At 43.7% G+C, this 23,188-nt stretch overlaps 1 protein-coding gene across 4 annotated transcripts in view; it reads right to left on the bottom strand.

The window, feature by feature from the left end:
* Nucleotides 1-7,673: 7,673 nt before the first annotated feature.
* Nucleotides 7,674-23,188, bottom strand: part of STOX2 (storkhead box 2) — a 204,627-nt gene continuing 189,112 nt past the window's right edge. For 3 of the 4 annotated variants that reach the window (XM_080797240.1, XM_080797242.1, XM_080797241.1), the window contains exons 3-4: nt 13,513-15,760; nt 7,674-8,283 (exon numbers count right to left, since the gene is read on the bottom strand). In XM_080797240.1, coding sequence (XP_080653366.1) covers nt 8,088-8,283; nt 13,513-15,760 — 2,444 coding nt within the window. In that variant the 3' untranslated portion in view covers nt 7,674-8,087. Of the gene's footprint in view, nt 8,284-13,256; nt 13,306-13,512; nt 15,761-23,188 lie in introns of all 4 variants that reach the window. The other variant, XM_080797243.1, reaches the window with a different exon arrangement.

The following is a 23,188-nucleotide window of genomic DNA, read 5'->3' as shown; positions in this document are numbered from 1 at the left end:
AGAAAAGAAAAATAACGCGTGGAGCTTTGCAACAAAGGAAGAGAAAGAGGAGAGACAGGAAGGAGGGTGACCCGGGAGGAACGTGCTGGGCTGAATCTGTCACCTCTAAAGGGGCACATACACAGGCCAGTGCTGGCGGGAAGTCCGGGACCTTCCCTCCGCCTGACCCACAGTCACTAGCCCCCAGAGTCCTAGATCTGGGGAGGAAAGAATTCGCCACCTGTCGAATATCAGCAGTTTGGTTTTGTCCCTCGAATTCGAAAGCGGCATCTCTGACCTCACCTCTCTTACCAAACCTGTGGCATCTGCCACTAACTCTCTCTATCGATCTTCCAAAGCAGTTTTTTTGAAGAAGATTCCCCAGAAAACCCTGTTCAGCCTATCTGGAGGGCAGGTGCCTCCATTTCCCTTGCAACTGCCGTCTGGTGCAGGGTTCTCTGTAAATATCCATCACACACACTTATTCCATGTGTTACATGATTAACTGTTTGCTTTACAGGAAAAGTCTGGAGCCACCGGGCCCAAACACGGGGAATATCATGAAATCCAAGTATTCCCACAGTAGGGATACGATTTCATAGTTAAATAAATTATTAAAGTCAGGTGAATACCTTCTTTTTATTATTCAGTGGCTCTCGATTTCACAGCTGTAACAGGGCAGAAGGCGCTCTGCTGGGCTTTTCTTTATGGAGGAAAAAAAAAAACAACCCACCACTGTAAACACTTAAAAATGAGTTAAAACCATACCATTTCCTTTGGAAAGAAAAGATTTTTATGAACTGTGACCATTCTCTCAAAGGAGTCAGAATCCTGCCCTCCGTCTTCTTAGCAAAGTCACCACATTTCCTCCATGTGTCCCGCTCACTGGCTCGCTCTGAAGGGAACACACAGTTACCCAGCTTTCAGCACAGTAGCTTCTGGTCCTAGTGTAAAACCCACAGAGTCTTCAAGTAATCTTGTTCTCCCGAACTTTGGGCTTATAAGAGGACGTGTCTGAGTTGAGATAGTTTAAAATAATCTATAGACAAACGTACACAACGAAAGTCAGATTTGTCCTTCGAAGCGGTCCCCTTGGGTTGCCCATGCTTATCCAGAGGACACTGCCGTCAGAGGTCCTCTCTGGGGGTTGCCTTTCCAAGAAAATCAGGCTCAACCTTACAGCTTCCTATTGTTTTTGACTAATAATGCTGTTTCCTAGCTTTATCGTTTGCTTGACGGCAGATCACTTTTAGTTTGAAAAAAGGGAGTCCATTCTCCAAGGACAAAGATTTGCTACTGGGAAGGACAGCCAAGAGAGTTATCTGATCGATTCTGAAGGCGGTGAGACACGGAGGGGAGGACCCCGGGGTGTTCACTGGAAAGGGGATCACATTTATTTTGGGTATAGAAGTTGTGATTTGAGGGCTAACAAAACAGACCAACACCACTGCTTTCTGATTTCACAGAAAACACAATTCTGGGTGTCCCTAAGCCTAACTTTGCAAAATTTGAATAGCTAGCCAAAAAAAACTGTGGCTTTTTCAATATTCCTGGAAAAAGATTTCTGATCAGGTATTTCCCTTTTCAGTCATTTTTAATTCAAAAGCTCTAATAACAAAGATTGTGTAATAAAAAAAAATTGTTACAAACTCCCTGTTAATTGAGAGAAATGAATCAGTCTCACCTGAAATACTTTTGTACCAGATACCAAATACCAAAAAAATCCACTTAGACATATAACCAAATGTTATTTAATATCTTAAAAAGTAACACAATCCAAAATGGATATTTCACACAACACTACATAAACAACATGAACACAATATTACCATATGGAGGGACTTTCAAATATAGACTTACAAAAATCCCTGTGCTTTTTTTCCTCTTAAGTTATTATACTAAGCATGACAAGCCATCATCATTTACAATATGGCACACCGACACGATAAAAACCATGTTACAAATGTGCTGTCGTAAATCAGTAACATTAGGGAAGACATTTCATGAACTGTAATTATTTCATATGAAATACTATACAATATAAACAGAACATCCATCTTGGATGACCTTTACAGCAACCAGAGACCAAGTAATTTAAAGTTTTTTTTGTTTTTTTTTTTTTGTTTTTTTTCAGTGCAAACACATTTTATTCAAGGCAGTCTTGGCTGCAAAACTCCTTTCTAACATACAGTAAATCCCACTTGCACTTCTTAATTCATTTACCCCAATGCAATAGTCACATTCAGTCACTTGGAGAAAGATACCTGCAGAATTATGATCCCTTTAAGCTTAACGTTGAAATGTAATTCTCTTCTAGAAAGTAGTGTCTATGTCAACTACTCTAAGGACCTTAATTTGTAGCTGTCAATACTTACATGAAGGTGACCGGAGGGCAGCTCTAGTCCTCACCCATCACATGTGCACGATACCACGCACTGTTTTGCCCTTCCACGGTGGAAACCGTGGCGGTGGATCGGTGTCTAGGTGGGAGAGTGGGACAGAGGCAGGGAGGAAGGACCTGGGAGGACAGGCGGGCAAGGAGCTGCTGAGTGCGTACTTCGTGAATTTCCCATAACTGCAGAGGACTGATACTGGAGGAGCTCTCAGATCTCAGATTTAGTACCTCTTCTGGGTGGGAGCAAAGAAACTGGGATGCCAAGGTCAGCCTTTGGACATGGGGGTAGGCAGCTGTGCATGGACCAGCCAACCCTCTAGCCTTACATTTGCTGCCTCACTTGTGAAACTCCCCTTCCCTCCTTGGCAGGGTGTGTGTGTGTGTGTGTTCTCATTGGAAGCCAACAATGAGCAGTTGAAGCCCTATAACTGATAATACACAAACATAAGGTTTAGTCCCCCTTGAGCCTTATAGAATTCTCAACCTTGCCAATCAGCAACTGTAAGTCATGGAACAACTGTGAAAACACAGGATTATGTGTTAGAGGGGCGATCACTGGGGGCTCTCTCTCTGGGCTGCTGCTGCAAAAGATGCAAAGATGAACTCAATCAGGGAGATGCCAAACCTATTTCAAACACTCCAGGAAATTACATCATGAATTTTTTCGCATATATAATTTATGAAATGTCTCCAAATAAAAAATCTATGGGAAAATATTGGATGTATCCTTCATTCTGTAAAACCTTCTGAGAGAATGACAGAGTGACAGCTGATTCTTTAATCTAACTTGGCAAAGATCAGACCGATGGTAATCTCCTTCCTGCCTGTATTTTACTAACCCCAAGCAAAACAAGGTTTTCCATGCTTTTGGATTCGTTCTTCCTGTGTTCTAGCTTCCCCAAGCCCTAAACACGTGGCAGACGCCTGGCTTGCTAACAGAAGCGAACAGGCAGGGCAGTGGCTGGGGTGGGGGGCGGGGTAGGCGGGGGATGGGAGGCTGGGGAAAGGAGAGGACGGGATCGCTTCTGCTTGGGACTCCGCTGTCTGTGCGACAGCGTGCTGTTAGCTGGTTCTGTGACTGGCCTGTGGCAATGGAGAAGGTCCTCAGCAAGGATCTGGAATCCCTGACTTTGAGGAAACACTGAGAACTAGATCGGCTCCCTTGGAAATCCAGATTCTTCCGGGTAGGACTCAATATATTGTACTGAGTTCCTAGTGTGCTAAAGTAGCACAGTCAAGAGTACTTGATAAACTTTTTAAATTACAGTTCCTGATTCAGCACCTTCCACTGCCCGGAGCAGTCATGTTCCTGAAGGACGGTATTTCGCACAGGAATCACCAAAGCCCAATAGGAAACTGTAAACGAGGGTGTACGTCTAGAACCTGCCTCTGACCGCAACAGCATTTGGGTGGGTTTTGCAAAATTCCAAACACCCTGAACTGTTTGAATGAAAATGGACAAGAGGGTACAGTTGTTATTTGTTTTCTTTGACTTTATTAGCACACATCAGAAAAATAGCATTGTATTTAGTGATTTCTCATGAGGGTCTATCAAACAGATAGAAAACAGATCACTGGTAGCTGCCACAGAAATTTCTGGGTAATCTGAGGTCCCTCCTTCTCTCTCTCCATTTCAAGTATGGGTATTACAAATAGGACCTGCTTAGTTAACTGTTTGTCAATCTGAATGCTTTGGAAGCACTTTGAGATCCCAAAATGAACTGGCGAAGTCATGATCGCTTGTTGTTGGCTTTTCATCAAGCTCAAAATACTGCCCGTGTTATAAATGGCGAGACTTTTCGAAATAGGTTCACTATTGTGAGCTATACGCCTATAATTTAGGTTAAAAACTTTATTTTCAAGTACACTTGGTGGCAATAAGTGGTTTATTCTGGGTAGGATTTTACAAAGCTGTGCCAACCTAAAACCAAACCAAACCAAACCAAACAAAAAAACACACAATGCTTTCCTTTTCATCCAACAGGTTTTTCCTCCCCCCGGCGGTTGCGATAGAGTTTGAATTTACATCCTCGAACCGCTGGTTGGGCTCTGAGAAAGGGAGACTTGGGAACAGCTGGTGTTCAGTTCATTGTTAGTCCAGATTAACCTTGAACTTATGCCTCCTGAACTTGCACTTCACAATATCAAAGAAGCACTAATTTGGTATTTTTATCTTGGTTGGTCCCCATTCAGCTCCTCTAGTTGTCTTCTCTATTTGATGGCACCCCCCCTTTTCATATGCTCATTAAGGTCCCCTGAGATGTGCAAAATATATAAAATGGAATACAAAGTATTGAACGGAACACAGCTCTTTTAATTAAAATGACGTTTGGGCTCGGGATGCTAGCATGTGAATGAAGGCAGAGAGGCCCAAAGTACTTCAAAGCCGGCACAGTCCAAATTTGTTGTGTGTCTTCAGTTACTGAAAACCTAGAATTTCCACATCAGATTCTGACAGGACTAAAGAGCTTGCTAAATTATGTTTACCGATCGGCTCGGCTCTTCCCCCCGGGGAGAACTCTTAGCAGGAGTGGGGTGGGGTGGGGGGCGGTGGGGAAAGACCAGAGATTCCAACTTCCTTTCGTTGGTAACAAAATCAAGTGTGCTTTCGTGGGAAAGAGAGGAGAGACAGGTTTACATCTGAAAGCGCAATAATGCCGTAAAACCAAACCACGGCCATGAAGAAGTCACGAGTCTACAGGGGCAGTCACTGACACACACACGGAACGCCATGGCCTCATGTCTACGGAGGTTTTCAACTTTGCTTTTCTGAACAATACACTTTAAACACACTGCTGCCGTTTCATCAAATTTATGGAGGTAGTTATATGTAAAAAATAAAAATTGCCATAAAGTAATATGCTGCATCATAATAATACATAAGTGTGCAAAATGCCGACAGACGGGTTGACCCTTTAGAGTTGAACGCTACACAGAGATTCAAGCAGACTCAGTTCTGTAAACCTTTCAGCTGATAAACTCTAAGTGAAGACTAGATCAGCAGCCACGTCACACAAAGCTCTATCAGTTCAGGGGAGGACAAGGATGTTGGCAAAGCTTGGCGTGGGCTGAGGGTTTGGTCGCTGAGAAGCTCGCCTGCCGCCCGGAGGACGGTCTCGGGTCACATCTGTAACAATGCTTCCTGCCGCCACGCCTCCCCCATCCAGAACTCCTCATTAAATGCAGACGGGGACACTTCCACACTTCCACACGGAACGTCTGCTTACATCGTAACATCTTTAAAGCCCATCTTTTCTACGCTAATGGCTCCAGGTCTAAGGGAGTCGTTGTTGTTGTTTTTGAAATCATGTACCCCATGGCATCAGGCAAATGGTATACACGTTTTATTTGAATCATGTCTTCTGTAAACCTATTTCTTGTGGAATACTGATAAATCCCTATTTTAAAGCTTCTCTTAAAGGTAATGCTTTCCTTTCTGGTCCACACTGCGTTTGATTACTATAATGGCTACTTTCAGAGGATCAACGAGAGGCTGATGTATTGTTTCAATGGTTACGTTATTTATGAACTGATGGTACGATTCGACACTCGAGAGCAGGTTTTTTGGAAAAAAAGGAATTTAGACAGGAGAATTTGGTAACCGTATGGTATATAACTCCCCGGGGAAACAGACTGTGTGTGTAGTCTATTAGTTACATTATCATTCCTCCCGGACATATTTAAGCAATGAAACAAATAGTGCATTTCTGGGCAATCGGGGCATGCCTTGGAGGAAATAAGGCATGAAACTGAAAGCCAACTGACTTAAAGCATTTTAGTGGGATGGGGGTTTACCAAGAAATGTGCTTACGTTTCATTCTAAGCACACAAGAAAGAATCTAGACTAAACGTGAGGAGTCCAGTTTGACCTAATGCAACTTCCAAGTATCTGAAAAAGCATGAGAGACTATCCACATGCTTCAAGAATCGGTCCAATTATGTGTCGGAGTGCATTCTTTAAACAGATCCCTAGTGATTGAACCTATACTGAAGCAGAAATGTTGCACACATTTTTTGCCAATTACCGTAGTCTGAGTTGGGAAGAGTTTAGATTTATTTTTGGATATATATTTTATTATATGGCTCCAAACAGCACATGCCACTGAACTAAACTTTTGGTCAGACCATTTACTTGTGTCATATGCAACCCTTCTGCAAATAATTTGTCATTATCGACACATTTAGTCCATTGTTCTCATAGAATACAATGGGGAGTTTTGAAATGTCTCTTTTCCGTAAAGTTGGAGCACAAGATTATTGGTAATCCCTATGCTGCTGAGTCTTCCTTGTATTCAACAAGACATTGTAAACCAAAGCAACGTGTTAACAAACCATTTTGAAATAAGTTGGGCTAGGAACTATACAGCCACCTAAAAAAATGCCTCCTGAAATTGGTTACAAAGTATCTGTAAACATTACTCTGGCATAGTTCATGTATGCATAATTGTTACTCTGATAAATTTTAGGGGAGTACAAGTTCGGAATATTATACCATACTTGCAGAATGAGCACATTCTGTTGGTAATTACATGGGCACATGTAAATTTCTAATCAAAAATTATTTTAAAGTTTTCTCTATAGATATCTTTCCAGGAATAAAAGGCCTGAAGTTCAACTCTCCCTAACTTTGCTCTTTCCTATAACCACTAAAAACGATCTCCCATAGCCTAATTTAGGCATTCTATTTAAAACTACATAAAATAGATTAATGTCCTTCCATTAGAAAGAATAACATCCCCAGGCCATACTCTTCATTTGTATCACAAAGAACATTTTGCTTTTAAACAAACTAATCACTGTAACTATTATAGTAAGATAGGATCATCATAAGTATCACAAGGAGGAAATTATCTTCCTTAAATATTTGACTGACACCGTTAGAGAGTCCACATTTCCCCTCTTCCATCCCTCAGCGCTGGGCCCCAGCCAGGCTGGGGATCCCCTTCCTTCGCCCACTTCAGAATCAAAGGCCTATATTCCTGTTCGTGATGATGGAAGGTTAAAAATCAGACAAGCATCTGTTTCACTTAAAAACAAAATCCTGAAAAAAACAAACACTCCCAGAATTTCGATCACGACCCCTTCTGACACACTTCCACGGGCTCCTGCAAAAAACCGTGTCATAAAAACTCAGTGAAAAATGACTGGTGCATAAACAATTCACACACAAAGGGCTGGGGTCCCTTCCGGTCAGTTTGACATTGATCTCCCTCAAGCTGGACCCTGGCATTGGACATTTTGTGGTGGCTTACGCTTTTTTTGTCTTTTTTAAAAAATTTTTGTTTGTTTGTTTGTTTTTGGGAAGTGTCAAGGATCAGTTCCGTGGCACCCTCCGACCACAGACTGGGAGCAACACGCATCTGTGGCATTTAAAAATGGAATTGGCAACTTCATGACATTGGAATGCATACCACACTTACAGTGTCTAGACTTTCCTATGTGTGCTCAGTTACAAGTAGTGAAACAAACGTATACATATCACCCCTACTGCTATTCAGTTGCTACAGAGCCATAAATGTGAAAAGCAATACTCTGAAATAAAGATTTTTGTTTTTGTTTTTTTTTTTTTGCCCTAGCCTACTTAGCAGCACAGTTTAAGTAAACACAAAAACTGTGGTCGAGATGCTTGTCTTTCCCCAGATGTAAACATCAGTCCCAGTGTCGTAAACTTGGCTGTATCGAATGAGACAGGAGATCGGAGACAGTACGACTGTCACACACTAGTAACAGAAGCTTGCAAGCAGTTGGAAGGTTTCTGTAATTTCTCAGCTTCGTTGGTCGCGGGGTCCGTGCTCGCTCGGAAGTTGAAGGCCGGGCCAGCTCCGCCGTGGACTGGGCTCAAGGTAGCGTTCTGACGCCGGTTACTTTCAACAATGCTTGACGTGTTGGAAGCCAGGCTCTCCCGAGTGCTAAAAGAGTAAAAAGGGTTTGTTTTGTTTTGTTTTCAACATAAATAATTATCTCTTGAGCCCCAGAGGAAGAGCAAATGATGTGGTTAATGGATTTCCTCTGTTGGCTCATGATGTCATATATACACCGTCTCCCACTGATTATTCACATATGCTCGTCCAACGTGGGCTCCAGAAACTCTCACACACGTTACAATCCACGGCACCCTGAATAACGGGTTTTCATCCAGCTTAATGCACTTTAAATGTTTTCCCCTTCCTTTCCCATTCATGGAAACCGCTTCTAAATTTGATTGGATCGATCGCTATCGTGTTCATTTTAGAAAAGAATCCTCTTAAGTACACATATGCGATGATTGTATTTCAGGCTGGAAATTCACTGAATAAATGCATAAACTCAATTTTGCCCCTAATGATTCTGTTTTCATTCCTGATTAGCAGATTTTGACTTCGGTGGACTTCAAGGCATACCATTAGCTAATTTGGCACTCTGATGGGAATAAAATTCTTCTTAAAACACTTCGCGACTGTTTCAAACATTAACACTTTCATGGAAGTACATTGTATTTTTAGATAAGAAATCTTAGATTTCCCCCATTCATTTGTGAAGTTTACATCCCCTCCCCCCACTTTGGTAGCAATATTTTATTTTTCAAGGCTTCTTATGGACAGAGGTGATTTAAAGGTGTTTCTACTTCTCATTTTTAAAGTTAGAAACTCTTGAATTTGTTTTACGGCTTCAAGAGATTCAGAACGTTAACATTTTGAATGCGTAGGGCAATAGCAGAAATAAGGTTACTTAGCCTGATTGATAGGAACTGGGCAGGTTCTATGTTCAAAGTCCTCAAAATGGGAATAAGAAACTTAAGTTTACAAAGATACTGAAGAAACCACAATGATGCTCAAAACATCATTCATCTGACTGGGCAGATTCAGAGTTGAGAAAATACTCTATGAGAGTTGGCCCCCCATTGCTGATTTCAGCCTGCTGAAACCAGTCGGCAGGTCAGACTGCTTCAATGCACATCCTCACCACCTCTCGGTCATTCCCATACTAAATTAACAGCCATTTTGTCTGACCCCACATAGGTTTTTTCCCACTATCAGAGCGCAGGGTGTTCATATGACATCTTCTGTAAGCCTAAATGTCAGGAAGGGTTTACACGTGCTTTCCAAATGCTCGCCATTAATGCCTCTTCGCTGTTACAGAAGACCCACGTTAGTACCTGTTTTTGCTGAGTGTAAGAAATCCGAAGATTTTTGCTTTCACGAAGGAAGCTGTTACTAACATAGGGTCTTTCGTAAAAGTGAAGGGATGTTAACACAAAGTTTCAGAAAGCAGGGGATGCTTGTACTGTGTTTGGTGGCACTTCCTAGATAGTGGATTACTTCATCCTAACCCTTGTGGCCTTGAGTGTGCCAAGGGGTAGTTGTTTAAAAGGAAGTTTCGTCATCAACTACCAAAAAGACAACTGGATCTTTCTTGACTGCAAAGGGCACCTCCAGAAGGTTAATATGTTTACAGAAATAAGTCAGGTTCTTTCGTTGTGCTTACGGTAGATCTGAGCATACCTACAGAATACCCCAGAACATCACCACTAAAGCGATGTTAAGTGTTAGACTCACCTACTTACCTGCCTTACCCCTTCCCTAAGAAAATTCATCAGGGGCTTGCCAGCACCTTCGCTGAGGCCCAGGGTCAGGCGGAGGAAGGAAGAAGGTAATCGACAAGTAGAACCTCAAAGATTTCATGACACGTTCCTTCAGTTTCACTCATAACTGCGAGAGTAACTTTTTACAGTATTCGATTTCCCCATCTCTAAAATGAGGAGAGTTAGGGGATTAACCTACTCACAGTGATTGTGAAGAAGTAAGCGTTGATGAATCTGTATGCTAAAAAGCTAGATACATTATAATTATTTGTTGTATATCTGGCATCTAATGAATGAAGCAGCTACTATGAGTTGGTTTCAGAATGCCTAGGTTACTAGGGACCCCTTTTCTATGGAAAAATGCATTTTAAGGTCCAAAGGCCCTTAAACCCGCTTAAACCTTTGAAACCAGCTTTCAAGGCAGGGTTCGCACTCATCAGGCACCCGCTGGATGCCAGGCACTGTGCACACACATCACTGCTAAAGACCATCTAAGCTGGGAGCTGTCTGTGCTCGAAGATGCCTCTGACCACCTCTGGGCAGAGTCATTCATAGTGACGAGCAGATACGGCACTCCAGTTTCTCCAAAGGGTATATATTTCGTTACTGCTATAACAACGAGGGCAGGGTGCCATGCTCCTAACGAGGGCTCTGGGTGTGATGAAAAAGCTAATGGAGATAGAGCATTAGCAGTAAAAACAGTCCTCCCATTTAGAAGTTCTTGACTTTCTTGAAAAAGAAACCCCATGGAATGCAGCCTTCACAATAAGAGGACAGGATTTTAGAAGCAGAAGTGAACAGATCAGGTGACCTGACACGAAGCAGACACGTCCCTGGCTGCTCTGCATCCTCGGATTTTCACACTGTGTCTGTCAGCCTGTTTGTGGCCCCAGATTTGGAATCGCAGGCTTTTCAGGTCAAGACTTTTCATGTTCAATATCAGACCTCAGAGCAGAATTGAAGCTTCTACCTTTTTTCCTTCTAAAAACCAATGTGGTCCCAACGAAAGGGACTGAAGAATTTTGGGAATGTGGCTGAACACGACTTCTGAGCCAGCATGGAAAGCTCGGAGTATGGGGATCACCTTTCTTGGTCTTTGTTGTTGTCATTGGATCTTACTTGCTCAGTGGAGGAGGTACTGAAAGACTCAAATAAATGACCCACTTAAAGTTTCTGTGTCTCACGGCAGTGGTGACGTACCAGCCTGATAATGCTACTTGGCTAAAATCCTCCTCGTGCTGGAGAATAAAACTCCCTAGAACTCAAATATTCTCCTCCATAGACCACGCTCACACATCAGAAAACAACTTAGTCGATTAACTGAGGTGTGCCAGAAGTACGGTTTAAAATGGTTGTGACCTACTTTCTAACCACAGGATATTAAATACAAAAGAGGAAAAATTAGGAATTATTCTGTAGATTATCTAACTGCATGTAATTTATGGGCCATCAATGTATTCCTATGGAGAAAATTCTACCTAACAGTAGTGGACAGACATGTAGCTAAGTGTGAGAAAGCTGTCCCCTCAGAACCATCGTACCTCTTACCGTGACAAAGCATTTAACCTTAAGTACCTTATTAAATGTATGAAAATAAGCTCAATTCCAGAAATAATCCCGTTCACAAATTCTATATTCTGCACCCTGAATTTAGAGATAAAACAATACATTCTGTGGCAAGACTGGTTCAACGATCTCATGAGTATTTGTGTTTATTTGCCCCCAAACAAACCAAAAAACCTTTCAATATTCTGTGGCGGTAGGCCACATTAAACTACTCTCAATGTCTCTGTAGCAGTTATGTCTGGAGGACAGCATTCTGCCGTCTGTGGTGGTGCTGGGGCCAAGGGGCACCATGCAAGGTCAGAAACCGGTGTGTAAAGCACAAGGGAGGCAGAGTCTACATAGTAAAAAAACAGCTGAACATAAGGTACGGGCAGATAAACCACACCTTCCATAAGCCATGGTTTTGAACTTCTACTGTCAGATACAGACCTTCGATTATGCCTCCCTGGTAGCCACTGTTAGAAATTCAAGAGGAAAAAAAAAAGAGCAGAAGAGGGAAATGGAAAGAAAAGGAGATATAAAATAATTGGTAAATAAATTAAGATTTGATTGAGGATTTCAAAAAAATATATTTAGTGTAAGTTATTTTGTAGAAAAGTCACTCGATAGGCCAGTCATTTTCGGACGGAGGGCCATGGCTCCCTGAGGTTGGTTAGGGCTCCCTGAAGGACAGGCAGAGGAGACTTGGGACTCCTGGCCTCACACCTACTTTAAGCAGAGCACCATCTCTGGTTTGTTTGGACATTAGAATTCCACACATGTGTTAACTTAGATAAAAAGGTTACAGGGCAAAAATAATCCTCATCATAATAAAAAACTAGCCCTTTAAGAAATAACAAAGGCCAAATATGGGGCCGGCTAGAGATTCCCAATTCTGATCTGGGGATGTGCTGTCCCCAAATTATTTAGAGATTAAGTGAAATGATCACAACAGAACTAAGTTTCGTTCTTAATAATTGAAATAAATGAAGTTCATCATCGTATCTGGGTACTTGTTAAAATGATCAGTATCGCAGAATCTTGGGAACTGCAGCTAATGAGAAACATCCACCTCTCAGTAGTATTTCTGCATCTCAGAGTCACCAATCTGGAGTAGAATTTAGAAGGAGAATTAGGTCCCGAGTTACCCTTGGAGGAGAAGGAAGAGTTAAGGAGGAAATAAAAGGAAGTTGCATAGACTCTCTTTTGCTTTCTTAACCCCCGAACCACTTCGGTGCGCTGGACATGACCGCTAGGCATTGCGCACTCTGCTGTTAATCCTCTCGGAATTACCAGCTATGATTAGAGGGCCTTAATGGTCTGTATCAATGCTGCAGGCGGAGAGGGAAAAGTGTGGGCACACACTCTGATCTAAGGGAACAGAGGCTCCTCACAGTTCTGTGAAAGACACAAGACTCCGTTTCTCTGTGGACGTGAAGTGTACGAGCAGGTCGGGGAGGGAGCGCACAGAGTCGGAATTAGAAAGGCAACTAGCATCCAGCTCCCCCAGGAAGGTGCTGAGATCTGCTCTTCCCACTAGAAAGACCCTCTTCTTGAGCCAAGAGATTTATACCCAAGCCCTACCCAAACCCCAGGTGACTGACCACTCATTCTACTCAAGAAATTACTATTTTTGAGGACCTAAAATTTAAAAAAAAAAAAAAAACCCTTCTTTTATCTGCACGGTGCTAACAGAAACACAGAAGAAAAATCCTGGAAAATGTTTGTCCTAGTTAGATTGGCCTGATGCCAGTTTGAGGGAGGGAGCCAACCCACCAGTCCAGATTGGTGATCTCTACAGCTGCAGAAACATTTGTTTCAATTCCTGAAAAAGAAGTCAGAAACAGGTTGTTAACAGCACAACTCACACAACCCTTAACCCGCATTCACAGAATTAAAACGGTGACATTGGAAGCTTTCCAAGTTATTTATATAAAGCCCCGGGCCCCGGTGGGTGTGTGCGTGCACGCGTGTGTGTGTGTGTCTGTGTGTGTGTGTGCGCGCGCGCGCAAGCAGCGATGTTTCTCCCTACCGTGGGGAGTTGAATCCACTGTCCACAGTGATGCTGCTGCTGTCCATGCTGTCGAGGCGTGCTGAATGGGTGGCTCTCTGGTTGCTGCTGCTGTCGGTTTCTTTTGGGGCCAGGAGGGTGAGGTTCTTCTCAAACTTCCTCTGCAAGTCTCTTTCCTTCTCCCGCTCAAGGAGCCACTGCATGGTGCCTACATCATCTCTGTTTTTTTCCTCTTCCGTGTTTTTGTTGGCTCCTTCCTCAGAGTCGTCGTCATCGGAGACGTTGTAATAGTCGAAAGAGGCTTCCTGGTTCCCCCCCGACTCCTGCTGACGCTGGGAACCGGGCATTGCTGGTGCCACCGAGGTCCCCAGGGACGGCTCCAGTTTCTCGCATCGGCCTGGCAGTGTGTCGGCAGGGGTCTTCGGGAGAGATTTGAGGAGGGACAGGCTCGATTTGTGATAGCTGTTGACAGACAAGGTGCTGTGAAGAGGTTTGAACAGTGTGTCTTTGCTGAATATCTCTTTCCTCTTGTCCAGGCTGCTGGGCTCAGCACTATGGTGCTGGATGAGGCGTCCGTTGGCCATCCCTTCTGCCCCTGTGCCCGACGCGGCTGGGCCCCCACCTGGCCCTTTTGGTGACTCCTCCTTGTGCCCTACGGGCTCTCTGGAAGAATGTGGGGCCTGTCTGTCGGGCAGAGGCAGCTTTTTCACCCCTTCCGCCAGAGTCAGAGTGTCATGATCCTCTTTGTTCTTTCCCAGAGGCGACGGCGCCGTGAGGACCGTCTCACTGGAGGTGTTGCACTGGAAATAGTCATCTGTAGCTGTTTTTGTTGGACAGGATGGCAAACTCTCAGGGGGTTTGCCTGGCTCCAAAAGGCTACAAGCACTAGAAGGCTCTTTGCTGCCGCCGACTATTTCTGGAATACACACCTCTTTAAAGCTCGTGGATGACACATGAGCCCTTTGATGACCAATTGTTTGTGCAGGCCTTAAAGTACTGTCGTCAATGTAGGACTGGCTGGGAGTCTGGTCATCTTGGCTACAGCCTTCAGCCAGGTCTTCGGGTGTCCCTAGAGAAGAAGCACCCAGAGGGCCCTTTGAGTTATCCATCGATCTGGATCTCTCCTTGGCTTTGCTGGATCTCTCATTCCTGGACCTTCGGTCCTGGGTATGGCTGTGGCTTCGGTGCACTTTTGAGTGGGAGCTTCCCCTGGAAGGTTCAGGAAAAGGCATCTCAGTTCTCCTTTTGGCCAGTTCCCCAGACACATCCCATTCTGGGGTCATAGGGAAATGAGACTCGATCACGTTCGTGTTGCTATGCATGATGAAGTTATCTCCTTTGTGTTCAATGATGAAGCAGCCCTCCCTGGGCGCCCTGGTAAGAGGATCACAAAAGTCATACTCTCTGTCACCTGGGAGATCCAGATGAGAACCATCCGAAGGGTCTCCTTTAGACACTCGTGTCTTGCTGTGTGACCGAGATTTTCCATGGGACTTTCGATGAGTCCTACTCTTTTTACTTCTTCCACTGTGATGGGCGGAGGACCCAGCTTTACTCCTATGCGCTTTTTCTTCTTCTAGTTTCTTCATTAGTGCAGTGTGCCTCATGACATTTTCCACGGTCAAGTCCGGGTTAATGCGCCTAATGATTTCCATTTCCACTTCCCTGGGGATAGTAGTTGGTGTGTCTTCGTCTCTCAGGGGCCACTCCTCAGGAGGAAACTGGGCCGAGAAATTGGCGAGCTGTTTGGTCTTATCTTTTTTAAAACTCAGCCGGAATAACTTGAGCCCGAATTTTTTGGACTGCTTTTCACCGTCTTTAGGTTTTGAGAGAGTTTCTGTCTTGTAAGAAAAGTTTACAGTACTTTTGCTCTTTTCAGTGGGTGGCACCTGGCATAGTGAGGGAGGGCAATAGGGGTCTTTGCAGTCCTTGGCGGGTTTCCTCTGCAGAGTGGAGGCAAGCATGCTGTGCATGTCCTCTCTGCAGCAGTGGCAAGAGTCGCAGTGGTTTCTCGGTAACGTTCTTTCCCTGACGCAGCCTGAGGCAGAGGGCGTTATGGTTCCCGGTTGCGGAGAGGTACACTGAGACCTGTCAGGTATCCTCTCGTCCAAATGGTACCATTTACTGTTAGTTCTTATGAGAGAGGGAGTGATGAAATAAGTCTGTGGGGTCACGATGAAATAGCCATCCGGAGTCGGGTAGATCTTCCGCTCCCGCACCAGCGTGTTCAACGTGTGCCGTAGGATTTCTTGGCTTGGGGTGGGAACACCTGAAACCAAAGGAACAAAGACTCTTGAGAACATAGAGGGAACCTGCTGCTGCTTCCTGACTTTTTCCGATCTGCTATGGACTGAATGTTTGGAGCCCCACCCCCAATATTCCTACGTGTGAATCCAAATCCCTGATGTAAGGGTACCAGGAGGTAGGGTCCTTGGAAGGTGACTAGGCTTAGATGGGTTCCTGAGGGCGAGGCCCTCAGGATGTGCCCTCGTAAGACGAAGAAGCGAGAGCCCCCTCCTTCTGCCATGTCTTCAAGCCAGCAAGAAGGTCGTCACCAGACACCAAATCTGCTGGTGCTTTGATCTCAGAGCTCCTAGCCTTCCAAGACTCTGAGAATTTAATGTCTGTGGCTTCAGCCCCACCCAGTCTATGGCATTTTGTTATAGCAGCCCAAACTAAGACAAAACCCTACCAATTTTGCCAAGCTTCCGAGTACTATCACATGGCAAGTCAGCGGGACCCAGAGGTGCTCAGGCAGACAGACGGAAGCAGGTGCATGAGACTGGTAATTTTGTCACGAGCCGTTACTGAACTGAGCCATCAAAGGCAGAGTGTTTTTAAAGGAGGGGAAAATGAAAAATGCTTTACATGATGTAATCTACATTTACCCAAAAAAGACTTCCTCGATAGAAAAAAAAAAATAGGAAAACTGGGTTGAAATAGCTGTCTTGGCACTTGAAAACAATCAGAACACAAACAGAGCCTAGCGTATGCCCTGGAAGCTACACTACACACTCATTTTTCAAGACTAAGCTTACTTAATAAACTTAATTCTTTAAGTTACATAAAAGGGCAATTAGACTTGACCATGGCTCATGATGCACCCTCGAATTCTGAAACCATGACCTTCGGTTTTGAAAGGGACAACAGGGTCGGTCAAGTTCAAGGGAGAACGTTCTCCCTCCTCAGTCTCTCAGACTGAGTCTGCAGGAAGGAGGTAGTTTTTCTACTTCATAACCCAAAGGCCCTAAGAAATACACCTGTGGAAATTTAGATGCTCTGTGTCCATCTGGTCACTGCCAAATATGCCATATTCGCTAGAATAGAAATTCCAGAAGAAAGTGACAAGACACTTCCTTGTACCGAGACTGATACTGCTTTCAAAGGTCTTTGTGTGCATGTTTACGCCTTGTCTTTCTTAAAGGACAGAATCAAGAGTCCAAATTCATTAGAGTATAAACTTCCCAGGTTACGGAGCATTCGTGTATTTCTAGGGCATTCTCCATACCTCAGTGCCAGGCCCACGGAGTGTGAGAGTACTAACTGATTTGACCTGCATGCCAGAGTTTGGAAATGGGTCAGGTTGAATCATACTGCCAGTGTTCAACTGTGTCTGACCCACAAAATGACAATTACATGTGACTCAGACTAACATAGTTAGGGCAATGGAATGTGGAGACCGAAAGCCTGGAGTCCAAGGCTACATGACTAGATTCAAACTCCAGCTCCATCACGATGAGCTGGTGGTAGTGGTTGAATTAGGCAGCCTCCCCTGCCCACACCATTCCTGTGTTTACACCTAATGCCCCAAACCTCAGAATGTGACCTTGCTTGGAGACAGGGCCTTTGTAGAGATAAACAAGTTAAAATGAGGTCATCGGCGTGGGCTCTTCTCCAGCATGACCCATGTCCTCCTACAAAGGGGAAAGTGGGCAGAAGCACATGCATGGAGAGAAGACAATGTGAAGAAGCATTGGTCGAAGATGTCCATCCATCAGCCAAGGAGTGTGGTGTGGAAGAGTGTCTACCCTCAACAGACCTTGGAAGGAACCAACCAACTGTGCTGATATCTTGATTTTGTAGTTCTAGTCTCCTGAACTGTAAGACAATAAATTTCTGGTGTTTATGCCCCCTGTACCTTGTTAGGGCTGTGCTGGAAAACTCGTACAGCAGGTATCGCCTTAGGCAACTTAACTAACCTGAGCCTCTGCTCACGGTCATTGGAATGTGGATGACAGCAGGTACCCTCATAGGGTAGTTCTGAGGTTAAAGGAGTTTAATGTATGGACAGCAGTACCTGATGTGCGGTGCAGGCTCTAGAAACATTAGCTAGTAATCATCTTGACTTTCAGGCAGGACCCATGGAAACCAGATTACCTTCGGAGAACATCCTGTAGCAACCTAGAAGAGCAGGGCAAACTCAGTTTGCCACAATCCTTCCAAAACTACAAAAGTGGGATATGAAAGCATGAGTAATGGCCTGGGAGAGCATCCTATGAATATGATGTGACCTGTCCACCCATCCCTGTTACCATCTTCAGAAGGCATCTTTTGTGACCAATGTGGGAAAGGCAACATTGCTTTGAATAACGTACTGTTTAGTACAATCATCTAATTTTTGCACTGCACGGTTTCCCTTTAGACTAGGGCTCTACTCTTGAGAGATGTAGTATGCTGGTGTTTATGCAAATGGATTCCAGGCAGGTACAATAACAATTTTTAAAAAAATTTTATGATAGTTTCTGCACAAAATGAACTCCATGTGAATTAGTGATACAACCCCCACCCTATATATGAAATTCCTGAGCGCCGTCATAAAACATGCATTCACCTAAGAGAAGCCACTTAAAAGAGCTTCTACGCCCTACTCCCAACCAGGGCCTTTGGCTGAACAAGTTCGGGGGCACCACTCACATAGACTACCACTCCCAAGATGAGACACTGTGCCCACTGCAGTCCTATGAATGATGCCCACTGGGCTTGGGCGGCACTGCCATGCGGGTTTCAAACCCATATGGAAAACGAACTGTATCTGACACGGCAGCATGCTTGCAATCACTATTGTCACAGACACAAGTTCTTCCAAAAAACTGGTAAGGCTCATTTATAAGCATTTGTGATTGACCCACTGACTCTGCTGCTGTAATAAAGGAAAGCTGAGGTGTAATCCAGAAAAACAACTTGTACTATAAACAGAATTTGCTGACTGTAGGCCTTCCAAGCACTGATCATAGAAAACTTAGGAACCTACACAGACTTGTAACCTCAGTGTCATCATGTTTACTTACCATTAAGAATCAGTGCTCAGCTACTGGGTATTTACCCTAAAGATACAAATGTAGTGATCTGAAGGGGCACGTGAACCCAAATGTTTATAGCAGCAATGTCCATAACAGCCAAACTATGGAAAGAGCCTAGAAGTCCATCAACAGATGAATGGATAAAGAAGATGTGGTACATATATACAATGGAATAATATGCAGCCATCAAAACATCCCAAAATCTTGCCATTTGCAACAACGTGGATGGAACTAGAGGGTATTACGCTAAGCAAAAGAAATCAATCAGAGAAAGACAATTATCATATGATCTCACTGATACGAGGAATTCGAGAGTCAAGGCGGGGCATCGTAGGGGTAATGGAGGGAAAAATGAAACAAGATGAAACCAGGGAGGGAGACAAACCATAAGAGACTCTTAACCTCAGGAAACAAACAGAGGGTTGCTGGAGGGGAGTGGGCTGGGGGGAGGGATGGGGTGGCTGGGTGATGGACATTGGGGAGGGTATGGGCTATGGTGAGTGCTGTGAATTGTGTAAGCCTGATGATTCACAGACCTGTACCCCTGAAACAAATAATACATTATATGTTAATTAAAAAAAAAAAAAAAGCTCTGGGGAAAAAAAAAAAAGAATAAGTGCTCGGATCATTCCCAAAGGAAGGAATAAGAATGAGTTTCCAGAGAGAACTTACATCTAAAGTTTTCATGTCTTGGATTTTCAAGTTTGTCAGTCCGATCATGTTTAATTTGAAAAAACATACTAGAAGCATTCCCTGTCCAATCCACTCTCCACACTTCGACCAGTGGGTTTTCAAAGCTTTAACTTCAAGTCACTGATTTTTTAGGATGATTATTTTATTATGAAGCCCTTGTCTAATGACTGGTATTTTTAGGTGTCTGTGGAATCCAGACTTGCACGAGAAATCGGCAGGGCTCACCTGGGAAAGAGATGGCTGTGATGGGTATTTTCAGTGTTTGCACCTTCCACCATTTCCAGATTCTAGCGAATCCAAAATTCACCATGAATCTGGATTTTGAGGGCTTAAAGAACAAAGATAAACTTTATATCCAAACAGAGCTGAAAGCTGACTTCTCTCCTTTTCCACACCTTCGCATCTTTCCAAAGCAAAAGCAGATACCTAAAAGCACCGCTTGTCAACGGGACGCTTAGGCTTGTAAGATCTCTTTAATCCCGCAAATCCGACCACTGTCGGAACGGAGAGCACATGCCCACATTCTAGCATTTTGGACGGAAACTCTCGTGGGCTTCTTTGGGTTATTTCTTCTCGTGTGTGGAGAGCACTGGCCGAGGGGGAATTCTGCAAGAAGTGACGTAACGGGGTGAGTTGGGAGATAGAACGCGGGGTACATAACGATAACATTCTCCGGCAACTTGAAAAACCCACTTCAACCCCATTAGCAGTTCTTTCTCTGAGGGTCAGCTTTCCTCCCGGGAAGTTCAGACTATAACAACTCGACAAGTATTAGTTTGATTTAAATGATCATTCGGGATGGATGGTCGAGGAGTACTTACTTAGCTGTTAAGCAAGTATTTCATTCTTTTTATACCTTAAAAAAATTCTTGTTTCTGTAATGGAAACTGGTGGACAAAAGTTGTTTTCAAAAATTCAACCAGTATAGAAAGGTGATAAAAGGGTTTACATTTAAAAAAAGGGGGGGGGGTCCCATTTCAGTATGTCAGACATTTTTACTAGAAGGTTTTTCACTAAAAAACATTCTTTAGAATATGGATGTAAAGGCCAAAATCTAGACCTTTTTTAAAATTTATGACATAGGCATTAAATATGAGAGTTCAAATATTTTAATAATATTTGGTTAGACTTCAAAACTTTATTTTCAAACGGTAAGCTACAAGAAAGTAAATAGTCTTACCTTAAGAAAACAAAATAAGCCCCATAACTATGGTATCTAAATCCCTCCAGCATTTTAGCACTGTCACTGAAAATACACTTTCAAATAGAATTTGAATTGTGTTAAGTTTCTAAATTGTTTCGTTCTGACGTACCTTAATGCTTGCAAAAGAAAGGAAAGAAAAGAAAGGAGGAAGAGAGATAAGGAAGAAGGAAGACAGGCAGGAAACAACCTCATTTTGTGAAATACTAGTCTAAAATATGGAACCATTGCTAAACCAAAGCTTTAAATCATTACTACCGTGCCCTAAACCGGTGGCTGGCAAACTTTTTCTGGAAACAGTCAGAAAGTAACTATTTTACTTTGTGAGCCATATGATCTCCCAGCTGCAAGGACTCAGTTCTGTAGCCAAAGACAAGACGTAAACAATTAGGCAAGGCTGTGTTCCAATAAAACTTTATTTATAAGCACAAGCAGTGGGCCACACCCAGCCTGCAGCCATAGTTTGCCAAACACTGCCCTAGACTCGGGTTTATGCAGTGCCCCTGCCATCTGAGGTTGAACAAATACTCATCAGTATCACAAAGATGAAAAAGGTTCAGTTCACTCCTCTCAGTCTATCTGACAATAAGGTCTTGAGATGTAAGTTCACTTACCATAAAAGCTAGCAAAGCAGTTGTTCTTTTAAGTACAGGTGACCTATGAATTTCTCTGCAAAGTATTTCAACTTAGGGATATTGTAATCGGCTGCTCGACAATTTACTATTTTATTTTGCTATTTTTCACAATTCACTGTGACATACTGGCCCTGTGTTCTTTCCATTCTCTATTTTATAGCCCAGTAATGGGAGAGATGTAACCAACTTTGGAAAAGCGATGTGATCTCTCATGAAGCCACATGAAAATAGAGGGAGTTTAAAAGCAACCGGGACGTTTGATGTCAGAAGTGGCTAACCAGGTATAAGGCTGCGAGAAGGGTCTTTCTTCACAAGGGCATTCCGTCTGGGAATGGCATCTGTCTCCTTAGATGGCTCTTACCTGGGACTCTGCTTATGTTATCACTGAAAGGAAAAGGGTTTACCTGGAAGTTAACAAAGAAAGACCATCAGACAGTGAAGAATATTCAGAGATAATGTTAGAAAATTCAAGGCAATTTATTGGTTGCGAAGGTGAGTCTGTGTTCTTAAACGGTATGCATAATTTTGAAACGTGTTAATCAGAAAATAGAAGAAGGAGAAAAAAAAATCACTGGGAGAGAACTATAAAGTTCCGTTGGGGCAAAAGGGAAAGTTGGGAGACTCAACACAGTAGATGAATATTTAGTTTAGAAGCTGTCCTTGCGCCTTCCCCCCATGGGTGGGGTGCATTTTCCTACATCTCAACCTTGAGTTCAGCCAAGTTTGCTTTGGCCAATGAAACGGTAGCGGGTATGGTGTGACCAAAGGGCTGAAGAAGGCTTGGACAACTGGGCCTGTTCTCTTGTGCCTCTGTTGTCCAGAACAGGCCTCTGCTTGTCTCCTTTTCCAAAGAGGACGGGGGACGGGTGGAGCAGAGGCCCCTGGACGGTCCAGCCTGGGTCAGCGGACTCCTGGAGAACCCCAGATACGTGAGCTAAATGAATGTTCATTGCCATACGTCACTGATGCTCTGTGACTGCTACCCAGCATCTCAGTAGTGAGAGCTAACGGCTACAGCCTCTAGTTTCTACTGACCAAGGTCTCTCCTAGGTTAAATGGAACCTGTGTCACGGGTTCATTTTTAATGCAGCTGTAGGTAGAGTCCCAGCCAAGCTGGCCAGCTGGGGGCAAGGTAATGTGTTTTATCTGACTTGTATGTCACTGGCACCCATGTGTTAAAATGTACACGCACACACAACACAGACACGCAACTGCCCATAGTGAAGGACGTCTACAGATTTCACATAAAACTGAAAGTCCAGGTTCTCTTGAAAAAGTAAGAGATTTTCAACTCTGGCAAGGTTCTACGTTTTTTTTGGGGGGAGGGGGGTTGATGTCCTGGAGCTGAGTAGTGGGCAGCCTCTCTGGCGAGAGGGCATTCAGCCCTGAGCCCTCACCGTCCCTACCGCCTTCCGGCGCTGGAGGCCCCCAACGCCACTCGTGCAGCAGCTGGCCTGTTCTTTTCATAATATTTAAGAGAAAAGGAAACATCTGATCTGATTTATCCAATATCAAATGATAAAAACTCATCAAGCCATGACACAAACAGACAAGGCCTGTTTATTTTTGACATTACTGTCTTTTTAGGGACCCAAACTGTCTGACCTGTTCCCATGAATCCTGATGTTTATGTATTTCAAGAAGGGTATGGGGAGGTTGAACAGAACCTTGGTAGTTTTTGCCAGAATTCTGCACGGATTCTGCTCGAATGTCTTCTTCTCCGTGCCGATTTAAAGAGGACTGCCGTAACATCTGAAGACAGCAAATTATTTTTGAAGGAACCAGGGTGCCTCAGCTTTGAATGACAGAACTAAGAAAAGTTTCCGGCCCGTTTTGGCAAAGAATTTTTTTCCCATGACATTTAAATG

Source organism: Martes martes (assembly GCF_963455335.1).
Source record: "Martes martes genome assembly, chromosome: 2".
Lineage (NCBI taxonomy): Eukaryota > Metazoa > Chordata > Mammalia > Carnivora > Mustelidae > Martes > Martes martes.
This window is presented reverse-complemented; position numbering and strand designations above follow the sequence as displayed.